This window comes from Budorcas taxicolor, chromosome 17, assembly GCF_023091745.1.
Source record: "Budorcas taxicolor isolate Tak-1 chromosome 17, Takin1.1, whole genome shotgun sequence".
In the NCBI taxonomy this organism is placed as follows: Eukaryota; Metazoa; Chordata; class Mammalia; order Artiodactyla; family Bovidae; genus Budorcas; species Budorcas taxicolor.
This window is the reverse complement of record NC_068926.1, coordinates 30,217,104-30,231,572: the sequence shown is the minus strand read 5'-3', so window position 1 is coordinate 30,231,572 and position 14,469 is coordinate 30,217,104. Positions and strand designations below refer to the sequence as shown.

The following is a 14,469-nucleotide window of genomic DNA, read 5'->3' as shown; positions in this document are numbered from 1 at the left end:
AGCTAAATGATAACCTGACAAAACATACACTTTGGATTCAAAGAGTTAGGTCTGAATCTCACGCCTCCCATTTATCCAGGGTGACCCTGGATAATTTATCATATTCTCTATGCCTTGGTGTTCTAATCTGTACAATGGGGACTAATAACACTTAATTTAGTGGAACATGAGTTAACACATATAAGGGGCATAGCCTCACAGCTGGATTAAAAATATCATTTCCCTTGCTTTTCCTTCTGCTATGGGGTTTTATGGGCTTCCCTGGCAGCTCCGATGGTAAAGAATCTGCCTACAATCTGGGTTTGATCCCTGGCTCGGGAAGATTCCCTAGAGAAGGGAATGGCTATCCACTCCAGCATTCTTGCCTGGAGAATCCCATAGAGAGAGGACCCTGATGGGCTACAGCCCATGGGGTTGCAAAGAGTCAGACACAACTGAGCGACTAACACACACACACAGGGGTTTTATTCTTGGATTTCATCGAACATTTGAACTTCCAAAGTTTACCCAATTCAAATCTAAGTAATGACAACTGACGAACACCTACCTGGACCTAGAATAAAGCCTAATGCTTGACAAGCACTTGTGTTTGCCATGGAACTTGTTCTTTCCTGAAGAGAGGTAGCACCAGCAATATATGACCTAATAACAGCTACATTTCCTAAGAAAAGACACAACAATCCAAAAGAAAGTAAAGTAAAAATAAAGAAAATATTTTCCAGTTTATAAAATTCAACTTAATTTGGCTCTATATGGAAGAAATGTTAATCTGCAGCATAGTCACTGCTGCTTCTTTATGATTATACAAAGCACTCAGTCAATAAATGCATTAGTTAATAGAAAACATTACTTTTACTAGTATGAAAAAACAGTTAAAGATTTGAATGCATTAAAAAAAAAAACAGCATTACAGGAACCTTAAAATTTTTTTCATCATTAAATCCTGAGAAAGAATTGAGTGAATGGAGTACTACTAATTGCTACACACTCGGCATACTTATACTATGACATAAGAAACAGAAAAAGAAATCCTAACAATTTAACTCAAAAACACTTGTTGAGCACTTATGTTGAAGAGACACTGTTGGGGGCTACAGAGTATTTTTTAAAGTGGTCATTTGTCTCTAGTTACACCAAGTTTACTATCTAGTTGGTGATAAAGGATGAAAACAGTACAAAAAGGTACATAAGCAAATGCTAGAGACATGTTAAAGGGAAAGATCTGTTAAGGGGTAGGGTAGCCTAAGAAAGCTTCATGGAAGATGCAGAACTTGAACTGAATCTTGAAGGATGAAGAACCATGGGAACAGAAGAGAGAAACTATAAGTAACAGCAACATCATTTGAAAAGGCAAAATGATAGGAAAGATATTTGCAATGAGACATCTGTATGTTGAATGAGGTATGAGACTGAGAAGAGGTGACCCTAGATGAGAAAGGGCCATGAATGTCAGGATGAATGTAAGTTCAAAACAATCAAAAATATATATGCATACATATTACCTGCCCCAAATCCTACCAATCCACGAGCAGCCAACATGTAGTATTTATTATGAGAAGCTGGAACGTGGACATATGCATAGAGGCAATTGGCTGCCACCGAAATGAAAATGGAAACAATAAGAGGTTCTTTTCTTGGTCTGTAATTAGACCACAAACCAAATAGAGGTGAGGCTACCATTTGGCCAAGGCTATATGAAGCAATAACCCAGCCCAAGAAACTTGCATCAGCAGTCTGATCAATCTGTAGAAAAAAGAAATATGCTTTAAGAATTGTTATCCAAGAAAAGTAAAGTTAAAAAGCTACATACATTTTTTTCTGACCATTTAACATTTCTTATTAAAACAAATAAAATCAATAATTCCAACACGTAAGTCTTATAACACTAGTACTTATAGTAAGGAATTCAATCTTCTGACATTAACTATATTAACAATTCACTACACAAGGAAAAGTTCTTAAAAAGCTTCATCATTTAGAATAATTATAAAAATTCTGCACCATAAAAAAATCTTGTTAAAAAAAATTCACATTATATACCTAACAATAGCATCATAAAATTTATATGCCATTCTTTAATTCTTATAAATATAATTATTTACCCTTATGCAACTCAATAAGCTACAGTTTATTAGCTTATTATTATTTGTTAGGACTGTGAAGTTATCTTTTTCAACTGCACACAATAATCAAATTCCAAATAAAATTTACCTCATTAAACCTACTACTAATTCTTCTTTTCAGCATTGACAATCCAGGATTCTACCTAAGAGGATTTATATATCATGAACATTGAGGGAAGAACTAAATGATTAAAACTCAGAAAATACTTTCAGAAAATAGAGAATTCTAGCTTACAAAGGGACTATGGAATAAATCAGAAAATTGTTTCTATATACAGTAGCTTATATAATAATTTAGAAAAGTAAGAACCATTATATATTGGGACATAAGGTTAAACATATGCAGGTTAAACGGTAGAATAATTTAACAAGAAAAACCATGGGCTTTTATTTTCCAAAGGTATTTTTAAATAGCTGAAAATGACGATATTTAGGTATACTTTTTGTTTGTACAGATGAGAAATAAGAGTGAATAAGTGTAACAACTTCATGTCATATATGTAACAATTTAAAAAGCAATGAAAACTAAACTTTAATATCAGATGTCTAGTAATTTGAAAGCAAAAGGATAAAAGTATCTTCTCAGGATATTAATTGATCATAGTCAAGTGTCCATTGCATGGACAAAAGTGAACTGATTCTTGAAGGTGCCTGTAACACTTTCAACAGTATCTGCTATTTTGGTTGGATACTATTTACAATGACTGGGAAACTGCAATCTGTTAGAATTCTGCTAGAATTGTAACAGGAAAGTAAAATGGTTTGGAAGATACAGGTTCTATACTAGAACAAAAAGTTCAATTTAGTAATTGAACTGTTAGCTGTGCTCCTGCGTGCTTCTCCCTCACCGTAATAACGGCATCCTGTTTCCGGCCCTCTGGCCACCTCTAATGTTCCCCCTCATATTGTTTTCAGGATAAAATCTAAACTGTTTCTTACGAAAAACTAGCTCACTAGCTGGCCACTGTCTCTCCTCTCCAACCTCATCTCTCTGCATGCTTCCTCCCCAGCTACTAACTTCCAGCCATATAGAACTTTTTAAAGTTTCCAAAATGAGTCAAGCTCTTTGCTTCCAGGCTTTTGCACAGGTCTCTCTACTGTGCCTTCCATCAGGAATGCCTTTCTAACCTCCTACTCCCTGGCCCTGATCATTCCTTCAGGTGGTCAATTTCTGGAGGGCCTACCCAATTCAATTCGGATATAACTGATTTTGGAAAATCTTCCAGGATCTCTTTGGTCTGGATTAGCAACATCTCCCTAACCCCCATGTCTGTCTGTCTGTGTATGGTCTATCACCCCACCCCACCCCCGCTCACTCCTTCTCTCTCTCTCTCTGCCTGCCTCTCTCCCCCTCTCTAGTTCTCTCTCCCCTGTGCATGAGCACACAAGGGCATGTACACACACACTTTTTATCTGTAAACTTGTTTGATTTTGCACACTTCAGTGAAAGTCAGATCTGTTAGCTTCTCTTTTAAAAAAAAAAAGACAAAGCATATATTGAATTTCAAAATATTCTTCTCTAAACATGTTAATAATAATGACAAAGTTCTAGAAATCTTAAAGCTTTGCCATGGGAACTGTGTTCCAAGCCTTCTCAACTATTTGCTGGTCTGCGCTGTGTGTGCTTAGTTGTGTGGGACTCTTTGCGACCCCATAGACTGTAGCACACCAGGCTCCTCTGTCCATGGAATTTTCCAGGCAAGAATACTGGAGTGGGTTACTATTTCCTACTCTAGGGGATCTTCCTGACTCAGGGAGCAAAACTGCATCTCTTGTGTCTCCTGCATTCGCAGGTGGATTCCTTACCACTGTGCCACCTAGCTGTCCCCTCAATTATTTACTTATAGATTATTGCTTATTCATCCAATTAGCTATTAAGGCCTTCTCTGTGACAAAACCTGTGTGAGGCAATATGAATACAAATTGAGTAAACAGTTCCCTGCCATCAAGCAGATTCCAAATCAGGTTCTACTCATCTGATTCCAAAAAATCTTGCCTTTTTGAATAACTGAGAGGGAAAAACCAGCATGCTTTAACTCTTTTTCTGTCAAATAAGGATAACTTCACAGAGTTGTTATGAGAATTATTCAAGGCAATACATGTAGAGTGCTTAAAGCCATATCTGCATATAGTATGCACTAAATGAGTGTCACCTATGCAATAAAAACATTAATATTTCTTAGTATTTTATTTTTACTGATGTCAGCTTTATTATTATATTTTATTGTATAATTCATGCATGAGTACTCCCACTATGTTCCTGGACCTATAGATAACCCATCATCCCAATTCAAAATCTAGGTTTAAGAATATGAGTCTTCCTGGAAATTAAGCACAACTCTGGGCAACACCAGAGAAGGCAATGGCACCCCACTCTAGCACTCTTGCCTGGAAAATCCTATGGACAGAGGAGCCTGGTAGGCTGCAGTCCATTGGGTCGCTAAGAGTCAGACACCACTTAACGACTTCACTTTCACTTTTCACTTTCATGCACTGGAGAAGGAAATGGCAACCCACTCCAGTGTTCTTGCCTGGAGAATCCCAGGGACGGGGAGCCTGGTGGGCTGCTGTCTATGGGGCCACGCAGAGTCAGACATACTGAAGCAACTTAGCAGCAGCAGCAGCTGGGCAACACAGCCTAAGGCATCACCCAGCTGATCGCGGTCTATCAGCCATGACTGGAAGCACAAGTCAGAGATTCACAGTAGCAGCAAATTTCTTTCAGACAGATAATTTACTGTTTGGGTTTTATGGGTTTTTTTTCTGGCAGGGGGAGGGGGGTGGCCCAGCTTTTTATCTTTCTCAGAGATGACTTTTAAGCTAAGCAATATGTGGTAATATATTATCATAAGATAGTAACCTCAAATTAATAATGAAAATTTTGATAAACAATAAGAAATTGCTACATAGCACAGGGAACTATATTCAGTAGTTTGCAATAATCTATAATTAAGAAGACTATATATATGCATGTACATATGTATGTCTGTGTAACTGAATTACCTTACTGAACGTCTGAAACACTGTAAATCAACTACACTTCAATAAATAAAATTAGAAAGAAAATGAAAAATTTTAAGGCAGTAGGTAACATAGTACTATAGAGTCAGATTTTGGTTTTGGATAGGCTTGATTCTGCCATTTTCTAGCTGTGTGATCTTGGGCAAGCTACATAACTTCTCTGAGTGTCTTTATCTGTTAAACAAGAATGATAATAACCACCTCACAGAGTTGTTAAGAAAATCAAAATTTACATGTTTGTGCCTGGCACACAGTAAGTTATTAATAATTATAATTATTATAATAATACTATTATGAAATAACTTGAAAAAACTAATTCACAAGATTTGGGGTGAAAATGTTATATTTGTATTGCCAAAGAACTAGTGATATGTTCACATGACCTCAATAATTTTTCTTTTGAAGAGATTTCAAGTATTTGCTGAAAGCAGTGAATTTCAAAATTCAATGTATTATGCTAAGTAGACCTAATTGTGCAAATACCTTCTTTTTGAAAATTCTGAGGTTAGACACAGCGACCACTGAAATCAAGAGTTTTGATATACGGAAGCACAGAAGATGTTGCTCCAGAATTGTGAAATATACTATTCTAACTCTAATAACTCTGTCAGTATGGAAAGAGTTTTTAAGTTCATGAGTAATGATTTCATGTAAAACAAAGCTTTAATTAAATTAATTTTCAAAATGACAATGACACTGGGGCACTAAATCACTAAAAAATACAATTAGTATTTTTCTTCCTATTTTACTATTTCTTCTTTACTATTTCTTCCTATTTTACTTCCTAATTTATACTATAAAATTAGTATATTTCTTTTAAAGATAGCATAAGAAATAGAATTTTAAGTTAATAAAATCTAAAATGAATGTAAGATATCAATAAATTCCTTATGTGTGTTTTTGCATGCTCAGTCACATTGGACTCTTTTTCGACCCCATGTACTGTAGCCTGCTAGACTCCTTCCTGTCTACGGGATTTTCCCAGCAAGAATACTGGAGTAGGTTGCCATTTCCTCCTCTAAAGGATCTTCTCAACCCAGGGATCAAACCCATGTCTCCTGCATTGCAGGTGGATTCTTTACCACTGAATAAGTATAATTTTTAAACCTTAAACATTCATCACATATGTTTAGCATTTTTGTTAAGCCATCCGGCCATTCTAACAACCTAGTAGAGAAGTTTGGTACATTCTCTGTAACACACAGTTACAACACTCAATGGTAAGTGTTAATGATAAAGGGATATGGAAGCACAAAGGAAAACCTTCTAATCCAAAGTGAGGTGAGGGATAGTAAGAAAAGGCTTTTCAGAGGGGACACTGGAGCAAAGCCTTGAAAATAGTGGAGAAGGGAGGAAGGGAATGCAGAAGAAAGGAGAGATGCAGAGGAAAAAATTCATTCCAGAAAAAAAGGAGGAAAATGTGCAAAGATCTGAAGGATCTTAGGCTCATCCAAGTACATCTATCTAATAAATTTTGCAACTGAGCATGCAAAAAAAGCAGGCACAAAAAATTTATTAACATCTTGTATTTCATTTTGGATTTTTTAGTACAGTATAATTTTAAACTCTAAACAGTCTCTAGTATTTTTGTTGAAGCCCTCCAGCCATTTTAACAACCTACTAGGGAAGTTAGGTAAACTCTCTGTAACACAGAGTTACAACACTCAATGATAAGTGTTAACAGTAAAGGGACATGGAAGCACATAGGAAAATGTTCTAACCCAAACTGAGGTGAGGGACAGTAGTTTTTATCATTATTAACTTAAAATGCTATTTTCTTATGCTATTTTTAAAAGAAATATAGAAGGAAAATACTAATTTTACTTTTTAATGATTTCGTACCACATTTTCATTGCCATTTTTAAAATTAGCTTTAACTGATTAAAACATTATTTTACATGAAATCAACACTCATGAAACTAAAACTCACTATAGATGTAATGTGGGCCAAGGCTCAGGATTTAGGCTGAAACACACATACACACTACTGGAGAAAATCAAAATATAAGGAGCAAGTTGATAAAGAAAACGACACAAAATAATTTAAGAATAAAGAGTTAGGGTAAGCTAAAAGAAGGTTTCAAGAAGCAGAGAAAGGACAACAATGTCAAGCACTACCCAAATGTCACCTCAAGTAAGGATTGAAAAGTATCTAGTATTTATTTGGTGAGTAATTAAGTCTTTGAAGAACTCATCAAGAGCAGTTTCAGGGTAGAGGAGGAGTTAATCACATTGTAGCAAGTTAAGGAGTGAACAGGAATTAGGGAAGAATTCCTTGAGAAACCTTGACTGAAATATTATTATAGATTAATTATGCTTCCAACTTAAATACTGATTTTTAAATAAATTCATTACTGGAATTTTAAGATAAAACTGACAGCTACACGTCAAATATATTTTTTTTAAAGGTAGAATTGACAGGACTTGATCAATTGAGATGTCAGGGTACCCACAAATTTTCATCTTCTTTTCACTCTCTCCTTCCCATCTAGTAACCACAGCATCAAAATATGTATATTGTCTATTCATTTCACAACGTCACCTGACAACCCCAATTAATTCTATCGGAAAGCATGAAATGTGTACATTTTAGGAATTCAGACTATGTCTAACTTAGTTTCCTTTTTATCAGGGAAGGAGTATGAAGAGGATGGGAAAATGGCTAATAAGGAGGTGACCATGTATCTAAGGGCTTCCCAGGTGGCTCAGGGGTAAAGAATCTGCCTGCAATTCAGGAGATGCCAGAGACAAGGATTCAATCCCTGGGTCAGAAAGATGTCCCTAGAGGAAGGCATAGCAACCCACTCCAGTATTATTGCCTGGAGAATCCCAAGGACAGAGGAGCCTGGCTGGCCATAGTTCATGGGGTTGCAAAGAGCTGGACATGACTGAAGTGGCTAAGCACAAGCACACACATACATATACCTGTTTGCCTAGGACTGCTGATATAATCCTATATTCTGCTACAATACTCTTCTCACTTCAAGAGTATTCTGGTTTGCCCAATAAAGCGTATGGTCACCTTACTTATAACACTCTTTAGAGGAATTATTCTCATGTTATTCTAGTGAAGATTAAATCAGAATACTACCGAGACTCTAGAAAACTACATAAGAGTTATTACTACTACAGCTACTTAAGAGAAGAATGAAGTGTACAGACCTTTTGGAGATACGGCCATATTGACATTATCACAATAGAAAATCCTGTGAAGAGGCAAATTCTGTTATTTATATTTACAATTTCATCACTACAGATACAATTTTTCGAACATGAATTTTAAAACATCATTTTGAATTTACAAATTCATTACCACAAATGTTTAATTTATCAAGCAATGGGATTTTATTTATCAGAAGAAAAATAAATCCTTAAGACTTGAAAATATATATAATTATAGTCCCTCACTATAATTATCATCATAAAAGCACAGGACCCATATTTCTCCTTATTCACATGTCTTTATTGTAGATGAAAATTACTGAAAGCTTTGTTAAGCGTTTACAGCAAAAATGAATGGAGGAAAGGCTACTCTGTTATAGAGGAATGCTAAACTTGTAATCTGTTTGTTTGTTTTTCCCCATGGTAAACATTTTATTTTTCTACCTCAGTTGCTTATAGGGGTAAAAATAAAACGTCATTAGGGAGAAGCACAGATGAACTATTTACGGAGATGAAGAAAATTCACAGTGGCTCGAACGTCTGTGAGCTAAGCATACTAGCACAAGTTCACCAAAGCAAAGCAATTCACAGCAAAACAAAACAAACAGGAAAACAAAAACCCATACAGATTTTGAAAAATAGCATCTATGAAAAAGTCTGCGGGAAAATAAAAGGAAATTAACCAGTGACGACATCAAGCATCTTTAATGAGATGAGCCAAACTGCACACATTAGGTCTAAAGGATGTGTGTGCATGCTTGTTGCTAAGTTGTGTCTCACTCTTCGCGACCCCATGGGGCCCGCCAGGCTCCTCTGTCCATGGGATTCTCCAGGCAAGAATACTGGAGTGGGTTGCCATTGCCTTCTCCATTGTAATCTGTTTTATTTGAGAGAAATAATTGACTGTAGGGAGGACTAAGAAGAAGGAAAATGACCTTTAAAGGGGACAGTGGCTAAAAATTACCAGGATTCCTCAAGATGGGCAAACCTTAAAAGAAAATTGTCTCTGCTAGCTTTTATTGCTTGATAACTGCGATGATTATCATTGGGCTTCCCAGATGGTGCTACTGGTAAAGAACCCGCCTGTCAATGCAGGAGACATAAGAGACCCGGGTTTGATCCCTGTGTCAGGAAGATCCCCTGGAGGAGGACATGGAAACCCACTCCAGTATTCTTGCCTAGAGAATTCCATGGACAGAGGAGCCTGGAGGGCTACAATCCATGGGCTGGCACAGAGTCGGACATGACTAAAAGGACTTAACACACACACAACTGTAATGATTAACTCCAATACTATGTCAATTTTAAATATTAGGCACATCCAATCAAAATCATATCAAAGCTATTTTTTTAAAAGTATTGTATTAAGATATAATTCACATAGAATTCACCCATTTAAAGTATGTGATTCAATGGGTTTTAGTATTCCAAATATATGCAACCATCACTATAGTCAATTTTAGAATACCATAGTCACTTCAAAAAGAAACTCTGGACTCTTTAGTTATCCTCTGTTACCCTCCATCCTCGCCCCTACAGCTATAAGCAACCCAGAAATCTACTTTCTGTCTCTATAGGTTTTCCTTTCCTGGATTTTCATATGAATAGAATCATACACTATGTGTTTTTCTTGTCTGGTTTCTTTCTTTGATAATACTTTCAAGGTTCATCAACGTTGCAGCAGTGTCAGTACTTCGTTCCTTTTTAAAAGCCTGGTTTATTTTTTATTATTAATTGGAGGATAATATTATATATTGCACTGGTTTCTGCCATATATCACCATGAATCAGCCACAGGTATACATACGTCCCCTTCCTTGTGAACCTCCCTCCCACCTCCCCTCTCATCCCACCCTTCTAGACTGAAACAGAGCACCAGATTTGAGAAAAGTCTGACTTAAAAAATAATTTAATTATTAGTTTCATTTTAGTGTATTTTGAATTAACACAATGACTTCAATGAAAACAGGGTTGAAAGAATCAACAAATATTTGAAAACAAGACTACTATTGCACAATCAAGAAACTTGTAAACAGGTAAAATGTTTAACCAATTAAACCAATTAAAATATAAAATTAAAATTTTTTTTGCTGTTTGATTTGAAATTAGATAATTGAGTACTAAAAAATTGGAAGTGTTTTAAATGAAAAACAATTGTTGCAGAGCTTGCTACCTGAACAACATTCATTTGCACCCCCCCCCCACTTCCTGATAGAATCCTGGTTGTATTAAAGTATTTATCACTCCTTCACAAAGTCACAGACTTTAGAGGACACCGTGTCCACCCCAAATTCCAGAGGGTCAATCCTGAGGTCCCAATATTCTAGCTGATGATGGGTTTTGAAGTTAACAGGTAACCTCGTCCTGATCGGTGAGAAATGAGAGGTCTACTTTGGGACATCCAGGAAAGGACTCCTCATCTCTTTGGAGGTTTAAAAAATAAGTCCCTTTCAGTCAGTAAAACCTGCCATGAAAGGACTGACACCTGGAAGTGCTGCTGCATCCTTGCCTAAGGATGAAGGCAATATGAAAGAGAGGGCGAAACCAAAACACTTATTCAGAAGCAGAGCCAGTGAAGGTCACCTGGAGCTGTTCCCCTGTGGACATCTTATAAGAAAACATCACTGTTCAAGCCAATTTTTTGTTTGTTTGCTTTTCTTAAGGATTTTATTGACAGGAAAAAAAAATTACCAATATAAATTAAAGTGATCAGTTTTGATGTCCTGCATTTATTGGTCATCATTGTCAGGTCGTTAACAAACTTGTTCAAGCCGATTTGAATCAACATTTTTTTTCCTGATATTTGTAGAGAGCATAATAATATACAACCCAATAAAATATTGAAAATATCCTTTATTTTGTACGTTTCTTTAGTTTTAGCTTTATTTAAAATCTGTTTTTACTCAATGTTGAATCATAAAGAAGATTGGCAAGTGAACAAGAGGGCAACCTGGGATTAATAGAAAGAATATGGAAAAAAATTTAGTCAAATGAACACTAAATCCATCTCAGGGAAAGAAACCAGTTGTAAAATTAGTGCCTATGGACTTAGAGGGTCCAAGCTTGAAAAAAACAAATTAATCCCCTAAAACATTCCTTTAAAAACTATCACAGTATTAAGAAATACTATATATATATATAGTATTTAAGAAAAAACATGTATATTCCTTAGCATTTTAACACAATTACAGTTCTTAATTTTTTTCCTAATAAAGATTAACTTTTTAATAAATATATTTTCAGAAATAATGTTAATAGGTTAAAATGCATCAAGCTATATAAATTAAGATTTTTGCACTTCACTCAGGCTTCCATTGTGGCTCAGCCAGTAAAGAATCCACCTGCAATGTAGGAGACCTGGGTTCGTTCCCTAGATCGAGAAGATCCCCTGGAGAAGGGGCTACCCACTCCAGTATTCTGGTCTGGAGAATTCCATGGACTGTGTAGTGCACGGGGTCGCAGAGTTGGACATGACTGAGCACTTTACTATTTGTATGTATCAATATAAAAGTTAAATGAGGTTCACAGGCAACAAAAGAAAAAATAGATCTGCTGAACTACATCAACATTTAAAACTTTTATGAACAAAGGGCACAATCAGCAGAGTGAAAAAAAAAAGTCCTGGAATGGTAGAAAATATTTGCGAATCATATATCTTATCTGAGGTTATATTCAGAATATACGAAGAACTTTGCTGCTGCTGCTGCTGCTAAGTCGCTTCAGTCGTGTCCGACTCTGTGCGACCCCACAGGTGGCAGCCCACCAGGCTCCGCTCAATAAAAACAAAACAACAAAAACATTATTTTTTTAAAAAATGGGGAAAGGACTTGAACAGACATTTCTTCAAAGATCATATATAGATGGCCAATACGCACGTGAAAAGATGCCCAGTGTAAATAATCATCAAGGAAATGCAAATCAAAATCACAATAAGCTACCATCTCATGCCCATTAGAATGACTTGTTGCTATTTAGTTGCTAAGTTGTGGAGAATCTTTTGCGACGCCATGGACTGTAGCCCAGCAGGCTCCTCTGTCCACTGGATTTCCCAGGCAAGAATACTGGAGTGGGTTGCCATTTCCTTTCCCAGGGGATCTTTCCTATCCAAAGATTGAACCTGAGTCTCCTACATTGGCAGGTGGGTTCTTTACCATTGAGCCACCTGGGAAGCCCCATTAGAATGACTACTATTAAATAAACATAAGAGTTGGTGAAGATGCAGAAAAATTTGGACCCTGACTGTCAATGGTAATGTAAAATGCAGCAGCAGCTATGGGACAAAGTATAGCACTTCCTGAAAAAATTAAAAATAGAATTATCATATGATACAGCAATTTCACTTCTTATATACCCAAAAGAACTGAAAGCAGGATGTTAATGAGATATTTGCACACTCATGTTCACAGCAGCTATTTCTAAGAAATAAGACATTGAATTAACTCAAATGTTCATCAACAAATAAATGGATAAACAAGATGTGGTGTACACTGAAGGGGATCAAAACATGTTATTTCAAAACATGCTGCTTTAGCATATTGATTATTTTGAGCTGAAGGTAACTAACAGGAGACACAGTAGGGCTCTCTGCCCTCCCCATTCCTGCCTAAAAACAGGGCATAAATTTCCCCTGAGAAATGTACTCTTCCAGTACCAGGAAGAAGAAAACATTCTTATCATGGGAGATGAAGCATAGGTGCTGAGCTAACCCTGTTACAAGCAAACCTTACAAAACAACCTGCATCCTCCATTAGTGTCCCCCATGTATTTCCGAGTCACTTTCCCACAATTACCATCCCCAGAAGCCCAACCCCTTTCCTTTGTCTAGTCAGTTCTCTACAACTACAGCCCTTTATTAAAATAGTATATAATGTCCTGAATGTTTCTTTGGGGTTTTCACTTCTTCTCTATGAAGTCCCCTGTGAAACATAAAAAATATTAACATCAACTAAATTTTTATGATCTTCTCCTGATGATCTGCCTTTTGTCAGTTTAATTAGCAGGCCCCAGCTGTAAATATCAAGAAAATAAAGGGAAAATTATCCCTCTCCTACAATTTATACAACAGACTATTAGCCTTAAAAAATAAGGAAATACTGAAACATGCTACAACACAAATGAAACTTAAGGACGTAATACTAAATGAAATAAATCAGTCACAAAATGAAAAATACTGTATGATTCCATTTATGTGAATATCTAGAGTAGTCAAATTCATAGAAACAGAAAGCAAAATGATGATTAACATCATTGATGTTAATGATGAGGAAAGGGAAATGAGGAAGGGGAAATGAGTCATTGTTTAATTGGTATAGACTTTCAGTTTTTACAAGACACAAAAGTTCTGGAGACTGGCTACTACCATCTAGATACATTTAACATTCTGACCTTAGAAATGGTTAAGATGGTACATTTGATGTTATATGGGTTTTACCACAATAAAAAAAAATTTACTTAAATGACATTCAAATATGGTGTTTTATCTAAATTTTAAAAATTACTTATAATTTAATACTTACCTACACTGCTAAGAAACATAGTAAGATACAGAATCCTAATAGATCTCCATCGGCTCTTATAATGCTCCTCAGTTTCTATAATATCCCATTCTCTAAGTGTAAATAAGAAAAAAAGTAGTATCAAGTTAGCTCATTATATGCAAATTTTTCTGTGGCACAATTTTATTTTCTCTCTCTTGAAGTCATGAAAATTATATGACAGAGGTCTAATTTACCAATAATGGTTTTTACTATATTAACTCATCTATATTTAAGTATTATATCTTTTAATTTCCATGGATTGTATTTATGCATCATTGTGCACAGAAACTAGGGAGACATGAGGTAGCTGAAACAGGCAAAATATTTTGTGAACCAATTATTTTGCTATTGTTGGCATGCTACAAAACTTATGAACAAAAGTGTTGAAATTTGCTAAACTGACAAAATGAATAAAGTATATAAAAATAAATAAACTAGTTACTTCAATCTCCTACAGGTGGGACAAATAACTAGTAACTATTAAAAGATAATAACAGGGGTTTCCTGGTAGCTCAGTGGTAAAGAATTCACCTGCCAATGCAGGAGACGTGGTTTCAATCCTTGGTTCCAGAAGATCCCACCTTCTGTGGAGCAACTAAGCCTGTGCTCCCTCTAGAGCTCGGGAGC

At 35.9% G+C, this 14,469-nt stretch overlaps 1 protein-coding gene across 1 annotated transcript in view; it reads right to left on the bottom strand.

The window, feature by feature from the left end:
- The window catches only part of MFSD8 (major facilitator superfamily domain containing 8), a 39,896-nt gene that overhangs the window by 16,944 nt on the left and 8,483 nt on the right, over positions 1-14,469 (bottom strand). Inside the window, exons 2-5 of the mRNA XM_052654924.1 lie at positions 13,822-13,913; positions 8,307-8,350; positions 1,503-1,743; positions 548-661 (exon numbers count right to left, since the gene is read on the bottom strand). Coding sequence (XP_052510884.1) covers positions 548-661; positions 1,503-1,743; positions 8,307-8,350; positions 13,822-13,913 — 491 coding nt within the window. The remainder of the gene's footprint in view (positions 1-547; positions 662-1,502; positions 1,744-8,306; positions 8,351-13,821; positions 13,914-14,469) is intronic.